This window comes from Hyla sarda, chromosome 9 (assembly GCF_029499605.1).
Source record: "Hyla sarda isolate aHylSar1 chromosome 9, aHylSar1.hap1, whole genome shotgun sequence".
Taxonomy (NCBI): Eukaryota; Metazoa; Chordata; class Amphibia; order Anura; family Hylidae; genus Hyla; species Hyla sarda.
The window spans coordinates 170019384-170044885 of NC_079197.1; the positions used below are offsets into that span (position 1 = coordinate 170019384).

The following is a 25502-nucleotide window of genomic DNA, read 5'->3' on the forward strand; positions in this document are numbered from 1 at the left end:
AAAGTCATAAAACCAAGTGAAAAGAAGAAGGCACACTACAAGCTAAAGACAGTGGTAGAGGAGAGCGACAGGTTACCTGTCATCCCTGGCTCGCATAAACATTCAAAACCATTTTGCCGGTCCAGACACTTGGCACCATTGTGGCACGGCTGGCTTAGGCATTCATCGATATCCTGTTCGCACCATAGGCCGGTGTATCCTTCTAAACATTCACATGTGAAGAAACCCGGGTGGTCTACACAGTGACCAAAGTGACAAGGAGAACTGGAACATTCCTTCACATTCAACTCACAGTGTTTACCCTCGAAACCTGAGGAGAAGAAGATCAGAGGATGTTGGGGAAAGTGACAATAAAGGCAAAGCAAAGGAAGGTCACTTGTACATTACTCTGAAATACTTTATTGCAAGGCAAATACAATGTATTTGTTGATGGTGGATCAGGATCAGCTGTAATTGACAGTCGGAACCTGCCGTGTATATAGAAGGTTCAGCACTTGAGCTGCCAAAAGGGAGATGGGAACTTGGAAGGTGACATGTCCCATGGTGTATATGTGACTTAAAGGGGTACTCCACCCCTAGACATCGGGATAAGATGTCTGATCGAAGGTCTCGTCGCTGGGGACCCCAGCGATCTGGGCTGCGGTACCCCAGACATCCAGTGGATGGAGCGAACTTCGCTCTGTGCCGGATGACTGTCGATGTGGGGTGAAGACTCGTGATGTCAAGGCCACGCCACGCTTGTGCCGTCATGACCACGCCCCTCAATGCAAGTCTAAGGGAGGGGGCGTGACGGCCGTCACGCCCCCTCCCTTAGACTTGCATTGAGGCGGCATGGCCGTGACATCACGAGTCTCCGGCGCTGCACCCGACCCTCGCGATCAGACATCTTATCCCCTATCCTTTGGATAGAGGATAAGATGGCTAGGGGCGGAGTACTTTAAGTTTGATAACTCTTCAATCCCCTACTCCGCCTGTTTGTGTAAGCCTGGATGTGAGACATGTAAGCCTTCAGAGGATGACCAATATATAGTGTAGGGATGGAGGGGACTTTCATTTAATATAGTCACAAACCCATCTCACCTGGAGGACATGAACAGAGGACATCATTCAGCATATCTGTGCAGTTTCCACCATTTTGGCACGGAGAACTCGAACATTCATCAATCTCTACTTCACAAATGTTCCCCGTATATCCTGGAGATTGAGACAAATATTGAACACATATAAGTAATTAAGTATTAGGTGGATTCATCTACGATTTATCACCGCTCAACCACATCTTACCAAGTGAACACAAACACTGGAAATGGCCGGGGAAGTCAATGCAGGTGCCCTCATTGTAGCAGGGGTTCGGCTGGCACTCATCCCGTTTTGTTTCACAGCGGGCACCAGTGTAGCCGAGAGGACAACGGCACAAGAAGGATCCATCGGTGTTAACGCATTCTCCTCCGTGTTCACAAGGGGATGGGCCTGAAGAGATATTTTCATTATAAGTATAAGGAGTATATAAGGGGGAATAGAATGGTGGAGATAGAGTATAAGGGAAATAATTGTGGAGAAGCCCCATAAATGACTTAGTGAGGTTGGTCGGCTTACTGGTTGGTAACATAGTAACATAAGGTTGAAAAAACACCAGAGTCCCACAAGTTCAACCTATAACCCTAATGAGTCCCTACTTAGTTGATCCAGATAAAGGCAAAAAACCCTCATACTAGAGGTAAAAATTCCTTCCCGACTACAAATAGGGCATCAGAATAAATCCCTGGATCAACCTTCTGTCCTTATAAATTTATTATCCATAACCTGTAATTTTATTATTCTCCAAAAATGCATCCAGACCCCTTTTGAACTCCTTTACAGAGTTCACCATGACCACCTCCTCCGGGAGAGAATTCCACAGTCTCACTGCTCTTACAGTAAAGAACCCCCGTCTGTGCTGGTGTAGAAACCTTCTTTCCTCTAGACGTAAAGGATGCCTCCTTGTTATAGACACAGTCCTGGGTATAAATAGATCATGGAGAGATCTCTGTACTGTCCCCTGATACATTTATACATAGTTATTAGGTCTCCCCTAAGTCTTCTTTTTTCTAAACTAAATAACCCTAATTCTGATAATCTTTCTGGGTACTGTAGTCCTCCCATCCCCCGTATTACTCTGGTTGCCCGTCTTTGAACCCTCTACAGCTCCACTTTATCTTTCTTGTACACTGGTGCCCAGTACTGTACACAGTATTCTATGTGTGGTCTGACCAGTACTGTACACAGTATTCTATGTGTGGTCTGACCAGTACTGTACACAGTATTCTATGTGTGGTCTGACCAGTACTGTACACAGTATTCTATGTGTGGTCTGACCAGTACTGTACACAGTATTCTATGTGTGGTCTGACCAGTACTGCACACTGTATTCTATGTGTGGTCTGACCAGTACTGCACACTGTATTCTATGTGTGGTCTGACCAGTACTGTACACAGTATTCTATGTGTGGTCTGACCAGTACTGTACACAGTATTCTATGTGTGGTCTGACCAGTACTGTACACAGTATTCTATGTGTGGTCTGACCAGTACTATACACAGTATTCTATGTGTGGTCTGACCAGTACTGTACACAGTATTCTATGTGTGGTCTGACCAGTACTGCACACTGTATTCTATGTGTGGTCTGACCAGTACTGTACACAGTATTCTATGTGTGATCTGACCAGTACTGTACACAGTATTCTATGTGTGGTCTGACCAGTACTGTACACAGTATTCTATGTGTGGTCTGACCAGTACTGTACACAGTATTCTATGTGTGGTCTGACCAGTACTGTACACAGTATTCTATATGTGGTCTGACCAGTACTGTACACAGTATTCTATGTGTGGTCTGACCAGTACTGTACACAGTATTCTATGTGTGGTCTGACCAGTACTGTACACAGTATTCTATGTGTGGTCTGACCAGTACTGTACACAGTATTCTATGTGTGGTCTGACCAGTACTGTACACAGTATTCTATGTGTGGTCTGACCAGTACTGTACACAGTATTCTATGTGTGGTCTGACCAGTACTGTACACAGTATTCCATGTTTGGTCTTGGTGTTTCAGAGGACATGGACAATGAACAAAAATCCCAAAATATTCTCACCTAGTTCACATTCATTCAGGTCCTCATAACATGTGGATCCTGTATAGCCCGCCTGGCAGCGACAAAATACCCTGTGAGACGAGGGGTGGGTGTCACATGTGGCATTTGGATGACACTGATTTTTTAGACAGCCGTCCTCCATATGGCATAAAAGACCTGGAAAAAGAACCAGTAACACATTCAGATGAGATCTATGTATGTAGGTGGATATGTGGAACGCCCACACCCTGAATATTATAAATGTTTAGTATAAGTCAAATGTTGATTAACTTGTTAACTTGGTATTTTCATTTTTTGACATTTTGGTTTACTAGACATCTTTTAAGGCAGTTGTAACCGTAAGAACATAACAGTCTGAATATGATCATACTAAGGCTTAAAGGGGTACTCCGGTGAAAAACTTTTTTTTTAAATCAACTGGTGCCAGAAAGTTAAACAGATTTGTAAATTACTTCCATTAAAAAATCTTAATCCTTCCTGTACTTATTAGCTGCTGAATACTACAGCGGAAATTCTCTTCTTTTTGAAACACAGAGCTCTCTGCTGACATCACGAGCACAGTGCTCTCTGCTGACATCTCTGTCCATTTTATGAACTGTCCAGAACAGCATATGTTTGCTATGGGGATTTCCTTTTACCCTGGACAGTTCCTAAAAATGGACAGAGATGTCAGCAGAGAGCACTGTGCTCATGATGTCAGCAGAGAGCTCTGTGTTTCAAACGGAAAAGAATTTCCACTGTAGTATTCAGCAGCTAATAAGTACAGGAAGGATTAAGATTTTTTAATAGAAGTAATTTACAAATCTGTTTAACTTTCTGGCACCAGTTGATTTAAAGGGAAAAAAAAAAAAGTCTTTCACCGGAGTACCCCTTTAACTGGTGCCAGAAAGTTAAACAGATTGGTAAATTACTTCTATATAAAAATCTTATTAATCTGTCCAGTACTTATCAGCTGCTGTATGCTACAAAGGAAGTTGTGTAGTTCTTTCCAGTCTGACCACAGTGCTCTCTGCTGACACCTCTGTCCATTATAGGAACTGCAAAGAGTAGGAGCAAATCCCCATAGCAAACCTCTCCTGCTCTGGACAGTTCCTGACATGGACAGAGGTGTCAGCAGAGAGCACTGTGGTCAGACTGGAAAGAACGACACAACTTCCTGTGGAGCATACAGCAGCTTATAAGTACTGAAAGATATTTAAATATAATGAATTTACATATCTGTTTAACTTTCTGGCACCAGTTGATTTAAAAACATTATATTCCATCCGAGTACCCCTTTGAACAGCAGTATGCCAGACATAGGTGTAATTTATCATTGTGTATGTACATATCCATATAGTTTGGTTGATAATCCACGAGAACTTACCGATCCTCCCCGGTGGGCACTGGCAGGTATATGTCCCCACTTGGTCAATGCAGGTTGCTCCTTCTGCACAAGTGGCTGTGGCGCAATCATCTATGTTGTGTTCACAATTATCCCCATCCCAGCCATTGACACACACACACTTGTATTGACCCGGAATGTTCTGGCAGGTTCCTCCATTCTTACATATGCCAGGAGATTGGCATTCATCAATGTCCCGAGAACACAAGCTTCCTGATACAAAGAGAGGCAAGAAGTTGTGTTAAAGGGGTACTCCACTGCCCCAGTGTTTGGAACATTGTGTTCCGAACGCTGGGTGTGGGCTGCGGGGGTCGTGACATCATAGCCACGCTCCTCATGATGTAACACTACGCCCCCTCAATGTAAGTCTCTGGGAGGGGGCGTGGCGAATGCCACGCCCCCTCCCACAGACTTACATTGAGGGGGCGTGGCGTGACATCATGACCCCCCCTCACCCGGCATTCGGAACAGAATGTTCTGAACGCTGGGGCAGTGGAGTACCCCTTTAAAGGAATAGAAGAATGTGTCAATATGCAGGAGACTGGTCTGCTGAAGACCAACCGTTCACTGTAGACGCGAGAAAAATGCAGAATTTATATCAACAATGACTATTCTCAGTTTGGTTGAAAAGGGACAATTTTCTGCAAAACCAATAATAAACTAATAATATGGAAATCAATAGGACAATATCAAATGCATATAGAAAAAATCTTTCTTGGTCCTACCGGGCAATTTATATTAAAAAGTGTCCCAGGTGGACACGACCAATAAACTTATCCAAAGGTCAAACACTTGGATCATATCGGTTTTATCTTCATGAGCTGCCAAGGTCTAGGTAGCAGTATATGAGACCAGACTAATGGAGCATAGATCAGAGAAGTTGAATGTTATCATGGATGGGGAGGAGATATGGCGTATTGAAGGGTGGGGACCTTACCTTCCCATCCAGGTGGGCATCTACAAGTATATTTTTCAAGTCCGTCCACACAGGTGCCTCCATTCTGACATTTGTGGTTGATACAGTCATCAATGTTCTCCTCACATTGAGAACCTGTATACCCTATATAATGTAATATATGGAAAAAATAATTAAGTAGTATGGAGCAAACAATACAAATGTGAATCCAGGTAGAAAAACAGACATGGCCGCACATCCACAAATTAGCATTTTGATCTAATTGCTTCTCAGTGTCTGTGGGGGGTACGGCCCAGAGACTGGTTTGAGTGGCATTGGAGCCGCTCTGCCATTGGGTCGTTCCCCCTATGGGCACTGGTGTCGTGGCGGTGGTGGACACCGCCCAGTGCTATTATTTAATGCTAGGGACGTTTAGGGACCCACTCTTAATAGGTGGCCCTGACGTGGCAAGTGGGCTTGTACTGGGAGCACATGGTAAGTGAGCTTTTACACCTTGTTCACACTGGTGTGGTGCTGTGCGGCGTCCGTTGCTGCCGCGGCGCCGTGTCTGTGTGTGTGTGTGTGTGTGGGGGGGGGGGTGGGGGGGGTGGGGGTTACGGCCCAGAGACTGGTTTGAGGGGCATTGGGGCCGCTCTGCCAGTGGGTCATTCTCCCTGTGGGCACTGGTGTCGCGGCGGTGGTGGACGCCTCCCAGTGCTACGCCATTTTATGCTAGGGACGTTAGGGACCCACTCTTAATAGGTGGCCTTGACGTGGCGAGTGGGCTTGTATCTTTTGATCAAAATGTATACTAACAACCTGTTAGTTTTTGAAATTATGCAAAGAAGCAATTAGATCAAAATACAAAATTGTGGATGTGCGGCCATGTCTGTTTTTTCTACCCGGATTCAAACAATGCAAATTCCAACAATTGAAATGGGGGAAGCATGATTCAATAATGATCCATGATCATAGACCATAGGACAAAACAGATGGAAGCCGTACACGTACCTGGAGGGCATGCACACTGATACAAGTTGATGTCTGTTCGATGGCAAGTTCCCGAATTGAAGCAGCTGTTGGACGAGCACATCCCTCGCCTCATTTCACAATTGATTCCATCATACATGACCGGACACTCACATCTGAAGGATCCTATAAAATTCACACATGTTCCACCGTTTCTGCAGGTTCCGGCTTCTTGGCATTCGTCTACGTCCTTCTCACAAGCCTCCCCATCAAAGCCAAGCTGGCACTGGCACTCGAACCCTGGGGGCTTATTGACACATTTTCCATTGTTCATGCAGCGATTGGTTGTACAGTGGTCCAGGTCCATACAGTTCTTGCCTTAAGGAGATGATAGATTTTTGGAATGTTACAAAGCACTTTTATTTCTTCCTGGCATCTTTCATAATGGCGGCTCTTACAAAATGCACTTGGAATAATGTCAAAAATTGTGATCCTTTTAGATATAATATTCTGTACATAACAATATTTATACAATTTACATTTTTTCATATTATACAGTCAAAGATTTATTAGAAAGTTGAGTATTTTTTACAGGCATATATAAATGAAAATGCGGACAGGGTTTTGTGCTGTGTATGATCATAGACATGACAGGACTGGTACCTGTTATCTAATTACTTAGATGCCATGGACACTATTGACTGTGGCATCTAGGGGGTTAAATCACTGGCATCAGTTGTAACTCTGATGCTGGTAACCATTGCCTAACATGGATAGGTGTACTCTACCACTATAAAAGCACCAAAATAACCAGTATTAACCTAAAAAATGGCATGTACCAACATTACACAAGCTCTGCAGATCGTATAAGTGATTACAGTGCAGTTACATCCAGTGACTACAGGGGGCATTTTCTCTGATTGGGTTATTCACTTTCCATTTTACTTCTCCACCCCCACCCCCCTTCTGAGACCACCATGATGGCATCTTAGGCTCCTCACATTTCCAGCATCCTCCCCACCTTTTCCTAACCTACACAAACCTACACAAAGTCCCATCCATAGTGCCCATAAGAGTAATAATGTCCCCCCCAACACACATTGGTGCCCTACACAGTAATGAATGTCCCATGTATTATACACACAATAAAAGTGCAAACCCCACTTGCCCCTTTTGTGTCTACATACAGTAAAGTAGTGGACAAGTGTTATTGACCACAGTATCCAAATGGTTAAATGATTGGCTTCCGACTGATCTTTGATGCCAGTCAATGTTGGGGAGTGTCACCCGTGGTGTATAGAGTGGGCCCAGCATAGCAAACAGAATGAATCAGAATGAAAGTAGTTCCGCTATGACAGTGTCCCTTGAAAAAATTAGGGTGGACACACTTGTGTCTCATAGGACTGTACTCAATGGATACCTAGAAGTCCTCAGATATCACATCTGATGTTCCCATGGAATTGGGCACTTTAAAAGCGGCACTACTTTTTCCAAGATTCCAATGGCTGATTCATAAGGTTAGGATTCACAATCCCATTACTGTAATAACAATCAGTATAAGGAAAAATAGATCATTTTAGGGACAGTGATGGTGGATGACAAACTCCAATTCATAAAACAATTGTAACATTACGGGAATACAAAACAATATCACATCAGTAGTAATATAATGGGATAACATGACTAAATATCTGGCGCATTTACAGGAAAACTTCTGGGTGTGGTCGATTCTGCACTGTCCTGGAAGACTCTTGACCGGTCAGGTTATGAATACGCTTCTCTAGTTTTTAATAATGGGAAAACGGAAGTTCTGCTCTGTGGATCATCAGGTCAGGAAATCTTTTATATTGGAGGGGACAGACCAGCTTTCACCGGACACAGAGAGTTCCGTATGGAGAATCAATGAAAACTGAGTTACTGGAAAGTATCTGTCCCAAATTCTAACAATCCAGTATAATGGGACACAAGAATCTAAAAGAAGTAGGTTGTCCTCTTAACATTTAGTACAAAAGTATGGCCTATATCTCCACAGCTCTAAACATAAGTAAAACCGCTCCTACGGTAAGTCATTAGTTTGGCGCACATTGCTGCTTGAACACTTCTACTGCTAATGGTTACTACGCTGCTGTCTCAGCTTCTTCAAGCTATACGTGGCTCGAATTGATAGTAAACTCAGATGAGTAAGCCAAGAGAAGCAGAATTGCCGGCACATACGGAACTAAGCATCCACTAGGACGTGCAACGAAAGACAAGACGGGACTGGCGTATAGCTTGTAGCGGAGGTGCGAAGCCAGACATGAAGCATTAAGCGGAAACAAAGAACAGGTAAAAGCCGCACTCACCATCCAGGTCTTTATTGTAATCCGGTCAGGTAAGCGGTGGTACAGGTGGGGGAGCTCCCCCGCCTGTACCACCGCTAACCTAACCGGATTACAATAAAGACCTGGATGGTGAGTGCGGCTTTTACCTGTTCTTTGTTTCCGCTGTAAACTCAGATGAGTTTGCAATGTATCCCTTGCACGCTGATCTGAGTTTACCATCTCAATTCGGAAATATGGATCTCGACAGTTGCCCAGCTCAAAGAGAAGAGACTGTATTAACACTTCAACATCTAGTTTATTTTAGTACAATAAACAACGCACTTTGGGATCAAAATGGTCCCCTTATCAGGCAAAACTAATTGCGCTTGTTAATCTGCCTGATGAAGAGGCAATTTCAGTCCCAAAACGTGCTAACTTGCTGTGTCCCAATAAACCAGTTAAAGGATCGATAGTCTCTTCTACCTATGGGCTGTGCCAGTACCAAGGTCCATTGGTATCCATTATACTCCGATTTGAGTTTACTGCATCTTTGACTGGTTCCATCGCCCTTGCTGGGAAGCAGCTTACATTCTTCTGACATACACCTTACAGAAACACGTATATGGGTGTTGTCCTTCTTGCACAACGCCACAGATGCAATTATTTTTGAGTGGGTCTACACATGGTGGCTCTGCTGTTGTTGTTTTTCTAGTACCGTGAAACACAAGATGGACGGGCAGAGCCAAGAGACAAAGCTTGATGTCCTTTTTTTTAGCTTTATTTACAGCTTTTTTATCATAATAATAATAAATAAGTAATAAATCATATGTGTTGGAGTCTTGCCATACTCCATTATTGGAGGCCATATTTCCTGTTCAGCAGAGATCACAATGATACAGTGCTTTAATGGGATACAGTAACCATCCGCAACGCAGGTGTCTTTTACACTGTAATCTGTATTTTTGTTAATTGACTAAACATTAATGTAGTAAGTATTATAATTTCATGATGATGATTTTTTATTTTTGTGAAAACTAAACTCACCTGTCCATCCAGGCCCACACGTGCAGCGATACTCCATGGCAGACAGACGTAAGCAGGTTCCTCCATTCTGGCAGATAAATGGGGTACAAGGTGGCCCAGCAACCTGACAGTGGTCACCCAAGTATCCCTCAGGGCACCTGTGAATTAAAGAGCAAACTTTTTTTTTTTATAAACTCAAATATGATTTTACTAAGACATAAGATGTTGCCCACTTGTGCTGTTGACTTCCCACTTAGTGAAAGAAACAGGATCCATAATATGAAGCGTGTCTGTATGCGCGAAATGTCGGCATCGCCTCCGAGTCTGCATAACATCGCGTGATCCCGTTACCCTGGACCGGCTTTGCTAACAGTGCACTACACCTCTTTTTGTTTGTTACTTACATGATACTTCACCCTCGTATGTGCACCCCGCAGGTCCTGCCCACACTTGCCCTAGGAGTCCTCCTTGGTGTATCCCGGCAGATAGTAAGGTCAGGACAGTACATTATAGGTGTGCCTTCCCTCTTCTCTGTACTTTGCTCCAAAATATTGAGGGGTCCATTCTTCCCCCTAAGTTATAACCATATGGACCCCGAGTGTACATGGAGATTTGGCAGTACCAGGCCTACCCTCTCTTCTCTCCTTCTCTTCTGCATGCATTTGATTACATGGCAATGCCAACACGTGTTGGGAGAAGGTAGTGTAGCAAGAGTTCTCAACTGGCCATTCTCAAGGAGGTAGTGAGGAACAGCATTGTTTTCCGATATATATTCTGTCTCTCCTCTTCCCATCTCCTCTTTAAAACCCCTACCGCCTATTGTCTCCTCCCAAACTAGACAGAGCTCCTGTGAGGATATGTGTGGAGCCAAGAATTTCCTGATGGAAGTGCTGCTTAAAACCAAGTATACAATGAACATATTCTTACATGAACATATTCTTATACTATGTAGATTAGCCTAGATGGAAGAAAATAGGACATCTAGATAGTAAAGTACCGGCAGTATTACAGTATATAAAGTATATAATCCTGTATTTAGGCCAATATGTCACCATACCAAATGTGTGATGCTAATTAAACTAATTAGAATACCTATCAATATGCACATGTGCTGACCCACGTTGTATGGCGGGACCACGGGGTGTAGCGGTGTAGGTGATGGTGTAGCGCTGTAGGTGATGGGGCAAGATGGTATTAACCCCTGGCGCAAGGTGTTATTAACCCCTAGTGTCTGACACCAAAGTGTTTTTGGGGTATCTTCGCTATTCCAATGGCTGGGTAGTGAAAGCAGAGTCCACAACCAGTTATGGTTTATCGGAGGCTTTACTGAGTTAAGACAGATGGAATTATCTTCACAACTAGGCCAGATTCCCAGAGAGGTCGCCAGGAACCCAGAAGGACCTCGCAGCTTGCTGGGACCAATTATACTTGTAATAGACTTTAGAGAATTATCTTGAGGCTTGACTATATGCAGGGCTTAAATATTTGTAGTGACAGCAGTCATAGACTTGTGACTTACTGGAATGACTGTAGCTTTGCGGACTTCCAGATGCTGGTCACTAGCACTGAGATCTCTGATGTTTGCTGGTTCTCAGTAAAGACTGATCTGAGGAAATTCTAATGGCCGCCCCTTTATATAGTGGGGGGGGGGGGGGCTGGACTAAGGCCCATTGGTCAAGCTGCGGGTCATAGGTTAAGCTGGTGCTCTCTGGGTAACATCATGTGACAACATAATATGTCACATGTAACATTTCACAGGTCCATTAGATGACATTACTGGAGTCCTCCAAATGTCCTTTACACTAACTATACATAGGTATACTGACTATACATACAGTACAACAAATAAGACTATAATAACAGCAGGGGAGACACTGCAGGAGAGCTCCCAGGTCACTGAGGGACTCAACCTGACAGGGCCTAAGTGTAGTGGAGGACCATGTCCTGTACTGGGACATTACACACCAAACCACACATAGAAATTATCATCAAATACTTCTTTATAAGATAAAAAAAATAGAATACAATAAAAATGCATTAAAAATCAACAGCACTGCGGCAAACTTTCAATGCATTTTTTATCATATTCTATTTTTGTATCTAATAAAGAAGTATTTGATGATAATTTCTATGTGCGATTTGGTGCAAATTGATAAGTATTCTTAGTATTATATAAAGGATTCATATTAAGCATCCGGTTACCTGCAGTATTGGGTTCCGTTGTGTAGAGCTATGAATGTTCCTCCATTGAGACAAGGTTCAAGTAAGTTTTTGTACTGTGAAGCTGAAATAAGGGAGAAGAGAGTATTATTATAAATTCAATAATGACAAAAGATAATTCCATAAAAAGACATCTCAAATTATTCATAATTTTTTTTATATTTGTCCTACAATGTATCGTAATGAATTGGTTAAAGGGGTATTCCGTTTTCTTTTATTTGACTATGCTACAGGGGCTGTAAAGTTAGTGTAGTGCATAATATAGTGTCTGTACCTGTGTGTGATGGTTTTCTCACAATTCCTCTGTAGTTTTTGACCCAACATTTTTTTTAGCAGCATATAAATTTTGTGTCGTCTCAGGTTCTCCCAGGTTGCAGTGCGGCCCGAGACATTACATCACTAGTCAGTTGTTCAGAGGGAGCCTATCTGCTTGAATGGGTGGAGCGACCAATTATGTGGGAGATTATTCTGCAAGAATTTGCAATAACTGAAGGCACCCTGATCAGAAAACACTGGTCTATTGCATTGAAGGCAGTACAGGTGTGGTTCAATGGGTGGGGTGGCTAATGTGTGGGAGGGAGGAAAGTGACCTCACACTTACAAATAAGGAATTATGAGATTTGTAGTTTGAGAGGATGCGCTCCAACAGGAAATAGCCAGTTCACAAAAAGATAGTCACAGTATTATGGTAATCTCACAACATAGCCATTTAGCCTCAAGACAAGCACAGATCCTTTCTAAACATGTTCATTACTGTCTGACAGGTACACACTAAAATCACCTTATGGTAGACAACCCTTTTAAAGTGTACCTGTTGTTAACAAAAACTTTTGATATAATGTAGATAATACTATTATATGTATACTATTGAAAAGGACAGGCGTCCTGCACTCATCGCGTAAGATCTGGTTACTCGGCTCCCATCTCGGGCCGCTCCTCTGGTAGGGACTTCAAGACAGCGTGGGGCGCTCAGAGGCGAATGCCGGCGGTTTCACGCAATGAATGTGCTTCGTCCGGCCTCGCACGAAGGCCGGACAAAGCACACTCATGTACATGGTATAACCTGGTTTCCTGCCTAAGTGAGTATATCCATCTCGTGGTTCTGAGGGCTATTGGTATCGGTGCCACTGTTTTGTTCTTTGGTTTGGACTATTATATGTATATTTGTAATATACAGTACATTGGGTAAAAATGTGTATATTTTGGGATGAAACAATGGTGTCCTTGCAGCTGGTGTCTGTGCTCCTATGAAAAGACCAAATACAGGAAGTGAGGGCAGGATAAGCAGGGATCTGTGTAGGCTCCTGGCTTGTCAATCAGCCTGCCGTGTGTCATAGAGCCTCAGTGCACAGAGCCCTGCTTGTACTCAGTGTACAGAGCCCTGCTTGTCCTCAGTGTAGAGAGCTCTGCTTGTCCTCAGTGTACAGAGGTCTGCTTGTCCTCAGTGTACAGAGCCCTGCTTGTCCTCAGTGTACAGAGCCCTGCTTGTCTTCAGTGTACAGAGCCCTGCTTGTCCTCAGTGTACAGAGCCCTGCTTGTCCTCAGTGTACAGAGCCCTGCTTGTTCTCAATGTACAGAGCCCTGCTTGTCCTCAGTGCACAGAGCCCTGCTTGTCCTCAGTATACAGAGCCCTGCTTGTCCTCAGTGTACAGAGCCCTGCTTGTCCTCAGTGTACAGAGCCATTCTTGTCCTCAGTGTACAGAGCCCTTCTTGTCCTCAGTGTCCAGAGCCCTGCCTGTCCTCAGTGTACAGAGCCCTGATTGTCCTCAGTGTACAGAGCCCTGATTGTCCTCAGTGTACAGAGCCCTGATTGTCCTCAGTGTACAGAGCAATGCTTGTCCTCAGTTTACAGAGCCCTGCTTGTCTTCAGTGTACAGAGCCCTGCTTGTCCTCAGTGTACAGAGCCCTGCTTGTCCTCAGTGTACAGAGCCCTGCTTGTCCTCAGTGTACAGAGCCCTGCTTGTTTTCAGTGTACAGAGCCCTGCTTGTCCTCAGTGTACAGAGCCCTGCTTGTTTTCAGTGTACAGAGCCCTGCTTGTCCTCAGTGTACAGAGCCCTGCTTGTTTTCAGTGTACAGAGCCCTGCTTGTCCTCAGTGTACAGAGCCCTGTGTGTCCTCAGTGTACAGAGCCCTGCTTGTCCTCAGTGTACAGAGCCATTCTTGTCCTCAGTGTACAGAGCCCTTCTTGTCCTCAGTGTACAGAGCCCTTCTTGTCCTCGGTGTACAGAGCCCTGCTTGTCCTCAGTGTACAGAGCCCTGATTGTCCTCAGTGTACAGAGCCCTGCTTGTCCTCAGTGTACAGAACCCTGCTTGTCCTCAGTGTACAGAGCCCTGCTTGTCTTCAGTGTACAGAGCCCTGCTTGTCTTCAGTGTACAGAGCCCTGCTTGTCCTCAGTGTACAGAGCCCTGCTTGTCCTCAGTGTACAAAGCCCTGCTTGTCCTCAGTGTACAGAACCCTGCTTGTCCTCAGTGTACAGAGCCCTGCTTGTCCACCCAAACTTCCTGTATTTGGTCTCCTCTTAGAGACACACAGACAGTAACTGTAGGGACATAAAATAGACACATTTTTTAACCAATATCTATTACAAACATACATATAATGGTATTATCTACATTATAGAAAAAGTTTTTGTTAACAACAGGTACACTTTAAGGTCCGATTTCCTGAACACTTACTGTTATCTAAACTAAATCAACAAGAACATCATGGGGTAAAACATGGGGCAGGGAAATGAGTTATGGACAGAATGTGTGAGATCTCCAAGACTTTTTTGTATCTTATAGAAGTTCCATTGTTTATTTAACCACTTTCCATTTCACGTTACAAAAGAGATGTTCCCTAGCGCGTTTCAGTTCTTAGACATAGAGTTGAAAAATGTCCAAAGAGCAGAGACTGATAAATAAACATGGTAGGTAACCAGCTTTTTTAGCAGACATTTCCTGTATATTAAAGCACCTGTATAATGAATATATAATATTGCTGCCCCGCACATATTACACAATATTCATAAGACTTACTGGGCTCCTTAGCCCCATGTCTCCAGCTCCGGATATGTGTTGCCAGTAACGTTCCACAATTGTCCTTACTTCCTATTGTGGCAGCCAAATCTTCATACACGTATAAAGGAAATATTCATAGCTACTAGCAGAGAGCGGGTCAAGTTCTCTTTTGTCATCTATTTCTAGTAAAATGGTATGTGAAGGCTAGACTCCATGAAGGCTCACGATTTCGGAGTATACTGACGGTATAAGTATGGATACTGCCAAAAGGGTCTTCTGATGCATACTGTGGTGCCCATTAACTTTAACAGACCAATTTTTTTTTTTTTTTTGCATTGGAATAGTACTGATCAGTGTAATCAGTAATCTAATTCTATAGTCTGCTAAAAGGCAGACCATGAAAGTGGATCCCCGGAGTGGCCCTGGAGCAGGTGAGTGGAGCTCCGGTGGCCATCTTGACCCATTGGACCCCCGCGATCATGCTATGGGTTGTCTGATGAGTCTCTTAAAGCCCCCTTTTGCTTCAGATACAGTATTGATCAGGGCATAAGAGTTTTTTTATTTTTTTTTGGAGGTCCCACCAAGATAAGGGCATAAGAGGGATTAATTGGTGGGCATCAGCTTGATCGATGATGTCCGGCATTAGCGGCGGGTCCTGAGTCTTTTCAGGACTATGAAGCAAGTGTAGGAGCTGCGCTCGCTTCATAGACTGTGGGTCCCGGCTGCTTTCAGCAGCCGGGACCCACAGTCTATGAAGCGAACGCAGCTCCTGCACTCGCTTTATAGCCCCGATGAGACTCAGAGCGTACATGTACATCCTGGTGCGCCAAGTAAGGCAGCCAGGGCATACAGGTTCATCCTGTGTCCTCTAGGGGTTAATTTAAATATTCTTTTAAAAAAATGCTATTTAATAAGGGGACATTATTCTGTGTTATTATTTTAGTCATTTCCCTTGGCTTATGCCAAGAATGTAAAATACAGAACTAGGGAAGTTTCTTTCATGTCGGGCACCAGAGGGGATTTTTATGATGTCATACACTCATGTGTGTTCTGTACGACTCTTTTCACACTATTGTGCAGGTATACTGTGCCAGAATTCTGTCATAATCTGAACCAAAGAAAAGGCCTACATGACTTGTGCCAAATCTGTTGGCCAGTTGGTCAGATCCCCTGGCTGCGGCCCTGTTGCGGCCAGGAGATCCGTTGTCCCAGCAACTGGAGGACTTTCCTGAGCCTCCATGGGTGCTGTGTGCTCCTATTGATAGAGCCTGTCTGGGCAGTCTCTACCAATAGAGCGCAGATTTAATGAATTAAAGCAGTGCATATTTACTGTTTTGATCTGTATGAGCAATCTAATGATTCCTCATATATGTCTCCTATGGGGACTAATAAAATGTAAAAAAACAAAAAAAAAACTATAGTGTTAACCCCTATATAAATTAACCCCTTCTATAGTAGAATTTAAAATCACAACCCCCCCCTTCCCATTTTGCAAATAAAAAAGTGTAAACAAAAATAATTTGGTACTGCTACGTGCGAAAATGTCCAAACTATTTATAAAGTGAATGACGTAAATGTTAATAAATACCAAATATCAGAATAGTGTTTTTTTTTTTTTATCACATCTCAGAAAAAATGGAATCAAATCAAAGTCGCCGTCAGGAGTGTACAACCAGTACCACATTAACCCCTTAAAGACTAAGACAATTAGGTCTGTACGCCCCTTAAAGATTAGGCCTTTTTTTTTTCAAATTGGGGATGTCTGACTTTATCAGAAAATAACTCTGGAAACGTTTTGACAATCACGATAATCCTGACATTGTTTTTTTGTCACAAGTTGTCCTTCATGTTTATAGTAAAAGTAAGAGTGGTGTCCCGGTACAGGACATGGTCCTGTACCCTTCCTAAGTCCCCTCAGGAAGAGTCCCTGCAGTCCATAGGGCTCTCCTGCAGGGCTTCCCCCACCTTGCTCATCAGTTACTGCTTCATATTAATGCATTGTAAATGTATTGTGCATATTGTTCATTGTATATAAAGTTGTACAAATGTATAGGACCTTCCTGGGTCATGTGATCCACTGCCATGTGATATACCCAGAGTTCCCTGGGTACAGGACCTACAGGCTTTGCAACCAATGGGCTTTAGTCCAGCTTCCCTAGTATATATAAGGGGCTGTAGTCTCTAAATTCAGGCTCTTGATCCTGAACTCTCTTGGTTCCTGCTCCTCATCCTGTACTCTACAGCAATACCAGTTTCTGCACACTTGCAACTAGACCAAAGCCTAAAGAACCTGCAGCCACTTCAAAACGTGAGTTGTCAAGCTCCTCCCGCAGCTCTCCTGAGCTGCGTTTCTTAGTTTCCTTCGTCTGATGTTTGCACTGTGATGTCCAAATAAAGTCCCTTGATGTTTGCTGTATACAGGGTGAGTGCGTATTTTTTCCATTTCTACTGCATAAGCTCTATCTACAATTTCTAGTGACTACTACTCAACTCAAGCATACAATTAGTAGCACAGTGGCCTGCATAAGTCCCAGCAAGCCTGTGAGGTATCCTGCATCCCGGTTGCCTCTAGAGAAGCTGCATAACTGTAAAGACTGTTTTATAAGAAGTTTATGTAAAAGTTCTAGTTATTTGCACAATTCCTGCTGTGGACATTCCTTTATTGCCTGCCGTTTCTGGGTTCGTTGTCGGCAGGGCCTTATACAGAAAACAACCACATCCTGGCATCACGAATAATCAGGGGTTAATAACACCTTACCCCACAGGGTTAATACCAACAGACCCTGCTACACCGTTGCAACACCCAGACACCACATAAGCTGATATAATTTGTAGGTTTTTTTTTACATTGCAAAAAATCATGAAATAAAAATATTTTTTTTTTTTTACTATTTTAAGACTAATAGGTTGCATATTACTGACCACATAGTTTATGAAACTTATACTTTCAGATGTCTACTTTATTTTGAAAGCATTTCTTTTTTAATTTTATTTTTTTTATTAAATGGGCACTCTCATTAAAAATTTTTTTGCTATTGCACTCCTTATGGTAAATAAAAAAGATTTCTAATATACTCTGGTTAAAAAAAAACTTGAGTTTTCTATGTTTTATTTGTGCTTAAAAAAGCTCAAGAGCACATTTCCCCCCATCTCATACACAGACTTAGGACCGAAGCCCAAACACAGGAAGTGCAGCCTGGAGTGCTGAGGGGGGGGGGGATGTCCTTAACTAGCCATTGGAATAGCGGAGATACCATTCATGATTTTCCGGAACCAAAAACCACTCTGGTGTCACGAACACTAGGAGGTTAATAACACCTTTCCCCGGGGTTAACCCGTACAGGACCTAGGGCGTATACGCCTTCTGTACCTGGGTCTTAAGGACCCAGGACATACCTGTACGCCCGTGGGAATTTCGTTCCCCGCCGCACGCTGGGCGGGGACTGGACTGGGGTGACTGCTGATATTGATCAGCAGGCACCCCGTGCAAATGCCCAGGGGGGGTCATCAGATCCCCCCCCCCCCCCATGTCGGCGATCGGCGTAAATCGCAAGTGAATTCACACTTGCGATTTGCGCCGATTCCGAGTCATACGGATCTATGGTGACCCGGAATATAAGGGGGATCGCAGTTGTCTAAGACACCCACGATCCCCCTGAAGGTGGTCTAGACGCGTGGTCTAGACGCGACCACCAATAGCAGATCGGGGGCGGGGGGGTTTACTTTCGTTTTCCCCGTTCTGCCCACCCACAATAGGTGGGGCAGAATGGGGAACCGAAGAGGACCGAACGCCGAAGATCCACTTACCCGTCGGTGGAGACTGCGGGACGGGATCGGCTGCGGTGATCGGCACGGGCGGCGATGTCGTGCGGCAGAAGAGGACGGCTCCCTGGATCCGACGGAAGCCGGTAAGTTGCCTAGCAACATCTAGAGGGCTACAGTCTGAGACCACTGAGACCACTATAGTGCAAAACTACAACTCCCAGCATGCCCAGACAGCTGTTTGGGCATGCTGGGATTTGCAGTTTTGCAAAACTGGAGGTGTACAGTTTAGAGACCACTGCACAGTGATCTCTATACTGCCCTCTAGATCTTGCAAAACTACAACTCCTAGAATGCCCACACAGCAGTTTGCTATCTGTGCATGCTGGGATTTGTAGTTTTGCAACATCTGGAGGTCCACAGTTTGGAGATCACAGTGCTGTGACCCTCCAGATGTTGCAAAACTGCAAATCCCAGCATGCCGAAACAGCTATCTCGGCATGCTGGGAGTTGAAGTTGCGTACCTGTAGCTGTTGCATAACTACATCTCCCAGCATGCCCTCGGCGATCAGTACATGCTGGAAGTTGTAGTTTTGCAACAGCTATAGGCACACTGGTTGGAAAATACTGAGTTAGGTAACAGAACCTAACTGAAGATTTTCCAACCAGTGTGCCTCCAGCTGTTGCAAAACTACAACTCCCAGCATACACGGTCTGTCAGTACATGCTGGGAGTTGTAGTTTTGAAACAGCTCGAGGTTTGCCCCCTTATGTGAATGTACAGGGTACATTCACACGGGCAGGTTTACAGTAAGTTTCCTGCTTCAAGTATGAGCTGCGGCAAATTGTTCGCCACAGCACAAATTTCTAGAGGGAAGCTCAATGTAAACCTCCACCAGTGTGAATGTACCCTAAAAACACTACACTACACTGACACATAATAAAGGGTAAAACACTACATATACACGTATTGTACAGCAGTGTTTCCAAAACGGAGCTTCCAGCTGTTGCAAAACAACAAGACTGTCCAGGCATGCTGGGAGTTTAGCAACAGCTGGAGACACCCTGTTTGGGAATCACTGGCGTAGAATACCCATATGTTAACCCCTATGCAATCCCTAATTTAGTCCTCAAATGCGCATGGCGCTCTCTCACTTCGGAGCCCTGTCGTATTTCAAGGAAACAGTTTAGGGCCACATATGGGGTATTTCCGTACTCGGGAGAAATTGCACTACAAATTTTGGGGGGCTTTTTCTCCTTTTACCCCTTATGAAAAGGAAAAGTTGGGGGCTACACCAGCCTGTTAGTGTAAAAAAATAAACATTTTACACTGACATGCTGGTGTTGCCCCATACTTTTTATTTTCACAAGTGTTAAAAGGAAAAAAAGACCCCCAAAATTTGTAACGCAATTTCTCCTGAGTACGGAAATACCCCAGATGTGGGTGTAAAATGCTCTGCGGGCACAAAACAAGGCTCTGGAGTGAGAGCGCACCATGTACATTTGAGGCCTAAATTGGTGATTTGCACAGGGGTGGCTGATTTTACAGCGGTTCTGCCATAAACGCAAAATAAGAAATACCCACATGTGACCCCATTTTAGAAACTACACCCCTCACGGAACGTAACAAGGGGTATAGTGCGCCCTAACACCCCACAGGTGTTTGACGAATTTTCATTAAAGTTGGATGGCAAAATGAAAAAAAAAATTTTTTCACAAAAATGCTGGTGTTACCCAAAATTTTTCATTTTCACAAAGAAAAATAGGAAAAAAGCCCCCCAAAATTTGTAACTCCATATCTTCTGAGTATATAAATACCCCATATGTGGATGTAAAGTGCTCTGCTGGCGCACTACAATGCTCAGAAGAGAAGGAGCACCATTGGGATTTTGAAGAGAAAATTTGTCCGGAATTGAAGGCCACGTGTGTTTACAAAGCCCCCATAGAGTCAGAACAATGGACCCCCCCCCCCCACATGTGACCCCATTTTGGAAACTACACCCCTCACGTAATGTAATAAGGGGTACAGTGAGCATTTACCCCCCCCCCCCCCCACACACACACACACACAGGTGTCTGACAGATTTTTGGAACAGTGGTCCGTGAAAATGAAAAATTAAACTTTTCATTTGCACAGCCCACTGTTACAAAGATCTGTCAAACGCCAGTGGGATGTAAATACTCACTGCACCCCTTATTAAATTCTATGAGGGGTGTAGTTTCCAAAATGGGTCACATGTGGGGGGGTCCACTGTTCTGGCACCACGGGGGGCTTTGTAAATGCACATGGCCCCCGACTTCTATTCCAACCAAATTCTGTCTTCAAAAGCTCAATGGCGCTCCTTCTCTTCTGAGCATTGTAGTGCACCCGCAGTGCACTTGACATCCACACATTGGGTATTTCCATACTCAGAAGAAATGGGGTTAAAATTTTTTCTCCTATTACCCCTTGTAAAAATGTAAAATTTGGGGGAAACCAGCATTTCAGTGAAAACATTTTTTTTCATTTACACATCCGAGTTTAGCAAAAAGTCGTCAAACACCTGTGAGGTTTTAAGGCTCACCGGACCCCTTGTTGTGTTCCTTGAGGGGTGTAGTTTCCAAAATAGAATGCCATGTGTTTTTTTTTTCTGTTCTGGCACCATAGGGGCTTCCTAAATGCCCCCCCAAAACCATTTCAGCAAAATTTGCTTTTCAAAAGCCAAATGTGACTCCTTCTCTTCTGAGCATTGTAGTGCGCCAGCAGAGCACTTGATGTCCACACTTGGGGTATTTCCATACTCAGAAGAGATGGGGTTACAAATTTTGGGGGGCATTTTGTCCTATTATCCCTAGTAAAAATTAAAAAACTGGGGGAAAACTAGCATTTTAGTGGAAAAAAATAAATAAATCATTTACACATCCAACTTTAACAAAAAGTCGTGAAACACCTGTGGGGTGTTAAGGCTCACTGGACCCCTTGTTACGTGCATTGAGGGGTGTAATTTCCAAAATAGTATGCCATGTGTTTTTTTTTTTCTGTTCTGGCACCATAGGGGCTTCCTAAATGCGACATGCCCCACAAAAACCATTTCAGAAAAACTCACTCTCCAAAATACCACTGTCGCTCCTTCCCTTCTGAGCCCTCTACTGCGCCCGCCGAACACTTGACATACACATATGAGGTATTTCCTTACTCGAGAGAAATTGGGTTACACATTTTAGGAAGATTTCTCTCCTTTTACCCCTTGTAAAGATTCAAAAACTGGCTCAAAAACACACTGCCTGGATATGTTCCCTGTAAATGATCCTGCCTGATATGCATTGCTCCTGTGGCTCCTGTTGTCTTCTGAGGCTGCTTGATATTCTTTGCCATCCTTTCCTCCGTTCAGCATGAATACTACATTGCCTGACAACCATTGCAGCTTTGCTCCCAATGCCATCCAGCTCCCTCTCTGAGAGCAGCCCCCACCCTCCTGCTGTGTGAGCAGAAAGACTCATTGTCTGATTGGCTGAGGCTTCACACACCTCCCAGTTGTTAGCACTAAAGAGAGCATGGCTCATCAGTACAGGGCAGAAACAGGGCATGGGGAAGGGAGGCAGCATACAAAACAAATGTTGTCTCAGGCTTTTTCCAGGTTGCAGTGCGGCCTGAGAAATTACATCACTAGTCAGGTGATGAAGGGGAGCCTGTTCTGGCTTCAGTGTCCACAGAGCAGAAGGGAATTGTAGTTTCAAGCAGAGCACACATAGAAGGGAGCTCAGCTGTGCTGCAATGGGTGGGGTGGCTGATGTGTGGGAGGGAGATAAGTCACCTCCCACCTAGAAACAAGGGATCCTGGGGATTGTAGTTGAAGGGAGGGAACGCCAACATGAAATAGCCAAAAGAAAGCAGCAGTGTTATGATGGACTTGGCACCAAGACAAACACAGATCTTTCCTAAGCATGTCCATTACTGTCTGGCAGGTAAGTACTAAAGTCACCTTATGGTGGAGAACCCCTTTAAATAAAGTTGTTAAAGTTTTTTCACGAAACACAACTCTCAGCTAGCCAGCACCTTAACTGTTAATTTTACTCCCACGTTACAGAATAATGTAACATACAGTAAGGAATCTCCAGATAAGAACGTTTACAAATCTTCCCATATGGGTGATAAGGAGATGTAGCTGGTGACAAGTGTCTGATGTGCCGTGACGCCAGCCTCGCTGTATACATGACAAGGAGAGAGCGGGATGTGGAGGGTGGGGGCTCTTCCTGTTGTTTTCCTGTTTTGTGTGGGAACTAAGTAAACAGATACAGAGGTTTTAGGGATTTATACTGGATTTTTAAGACACATAGAGGTTCTAGAGCAGTGTTTCCCAACCAGGGTGCCTCCAGCTGTTGCAAAACTACAACTTCCAGCTTGCCCAGACAACCAATGGCTGTCCGGGCATGCTGGGAGTTGTAGTTTTGCAACAGCTGGATGCACCCTGGTTGGAGACACCTGTTGTAGAACCTCAGAATTTCACATCTAAAACATTTATATTTCTCCTACTACTACCACTAGGTCAGTGTTTCCTAACCAGGGTGCCTGCAGCTGTTGTGTGGTGACTGGGGTGTTGCAGTATGTAGCAGGGTCTGGTGGTATAAACCCTGGGGGCAAGATGTTGTTAACCCCTTAGTGTTCGTGACGCCAGGATATGGTTATTCCGGTATGGTAACCGCCGTCAACCAACCCAAAACGGTTTGTAGTAAAGGAATGTCCACAGCAGGGATTCTGAATAAACTGGAACTTTTACTTGAAATGCTTAGAGAACAGTCTTTACAATTATGCAGTTCCTTCAGAGGCAACCGGAACACAGGATACCTCGCAGGTTTGCTTGGACTTGTAGTTATTGAGATATTTAGGCAGGCCACTGTGCTACTAATATATTCCTTAGCTGAGTAGTAGTCACTGGATTTGTAGAGAGAATTGTAACTCACGTTTTAGAAGTGGCTGCGTTTCTTTAGGCTTTGGCCTAGATGACATGAATTTGCAGTATATAGGACTTTATGCTTTCTTTAGATCCAGAAGATAAGAGAGTGCAGGAACAAAAGAGCAAGAGAGACTCCAGCCCCTTATATACTAGGGGACTGGACTAAAGCCCATTGGGGTTGCTAATGCCTGGGGTTCCTGTGCCCAAGGAACTCTGGGTATATCACATGACAGTAGGTCACATGACCAAGGAAGGTCCTATACATGGTATACAAACAATACAACTTTATACATACAGACAATATGTACACAATGCAAATACATTACATTTATTTGAGGCAACAAGGGGGAGCCCTGCAGGAGAGCCCTATGGACTCAAGGGACTGTTCCTGAGGGGACTTAAGGAGGGGACAGGACAAGGTCCTGTACCGGGACACCACAGTTGCAAAACTACAACTCCCAACCATTGTTTAATCCCTCCTAATACTGTCACAGTTTGGCTAAGTTTCCATATAGCTTTTGTTTTTTCTGGGTTTTTATTCTCCCAAAAATAGGATTATAAGGGGGCGGCCATTACAATTCTCTCTTCTCTCTGCTCCCTGCTGAGGAACAGTCAAGATCAGAGATCTCAGTGCTAGTGTCCAGCACCTGGAAGGCCTCAAATCTACAGTCATTCCAGTAAGTCAAGTCTACTGTCTACTGTCACTATCTACAGTCCAGTCCAGCCTCAAGTCAATTATCTAAAGTCTATTACAAGTATAACTGGTCCCAGCAAGCTGCGAGGTCCTTCTGTGTTCCTGGCCGCCTCTCTGGGATTCTGCCCTAGCTGTGAAGATAATGACACCTATCTGACCTCAGTAAAGCCTCCGTTAAACCATAACCTGGTTGTGGACTCTCATTTTCACTGCCTAGCCATTGGAATAGCGGAGATACTGTTTGGGTTGTGCCGGCACCCAAAAACCAGTCTGGCATCATGAACATTAGCGGTTAATAACACCTTGCCCCTGGGGTTAATACTATCTTGCCCCATCCACCTACACCGCTACACCCGTGGTCCCGCCATTCACGGGTCACCACATATTCATCATGTGATTTAAAGATTTCTATTGAAGAATAAGGGAGGGGGGATAAGCCAGAAAAAATGCCAATGTTAAACCCACATTGTGTTTTTTCTTCGCATTTTTTCCCCTCCAATATGTAACCAAGCAGCACTAACTCTGACCGGAGGCCAATGAAGAAATTTGTGTATTCAGAGAGGTCCTTGTTCATCCTTCTTCTCTCTGGCATAGACAAAATTGTCCCACCTGGAGATGTAAAAACTTTACCACTGTATCCGTATAGCATGGACAGGAACAGTGATTTGATTGTACACAGGATGTTACCTAGGGAGGGGAAAGTGGAACATGCTAAAGGATGTGGGTTTGATCTTTCATATTTCACTACTGACTCCAATCTAAGATCTGGCAGTAGCATTTTTTGCCATCTAAGGCTCCTTCCACACTGCACAGAAAAAAACATAAAACAACAAAAAAAAAACTTGAATGGCCGTTCTTGATGGGGCACAATGTTAGTGTGAAAGGGGCCTAAGCAAGGAGCTATTGTGGCAATTTTCTTTTTTTTTTTTTGCAAAATTGGCCAAAAAATGCCTACTTGGAGGGGCAAAAAACACCATGGATGGATTTTAGCTGGAAGTCAATAGTGAAATATGATACGCCAAACCCACTTGGAATTTTTTCCTCCTGCCAGAATTCTACAGACCCCAGACCAAACCTCCTAAATTAATCAGACCCCAAATGAGACCTGTAATAGACCCCAGACTATAGCCCTAAACTAATCAGACCCCAGATGAGACCTGGTATGGCCTACTGGTAACTGGTGA

The 25502-nt window shown here is 44.1% G+C and overlaps 1 protein-coding gene across 1 annotated transcript in view; it reads right to left on the reverse strand.

Annotated features, from left to right (window-relative positions):
* The window catches only part of LOC130291077 (neurogenic locus notch homolog protein 1-like), a 72752-nt gene that overhangs the window by 32876 nt on the left and 14374 nt on the right, over window positions 1–25502 (reverse strand). The window contains exons 2-10 of the mRNA XM_056539450.1: window positions 11912–11993; window positions 9731–9867; window positions 6429–6764; window positions 5460–5582; window positions 4505–4735; window positions 3139–3294; window positions 1285–1470; window positions 1081–1194; window positions 77–310 (exon numbers count right to left, since the gene is read on the reverse strand). Of these exons, the coding sequence (XP_056395425.1) occupies window positions 77–310; window positions 1081–1194; window positions 1285–1470; window positions 3139–3294; window positions 4505–4735; window positions 5460–5582; window positions 6429–6764; window positions 9731–9867; window positions 11912–11993 (1599 nt within the window). The remainder of the gene's footprint in view (window positions 1–76; window positions 311–1080; window positions 1195–1284; window positions 1471–3138; window positions 3295–4504; window positions 4736–5459; window positions 5583–6428; window positions 6765–9730; window positions 9868–11911; window positions 11994–25502) is intronic.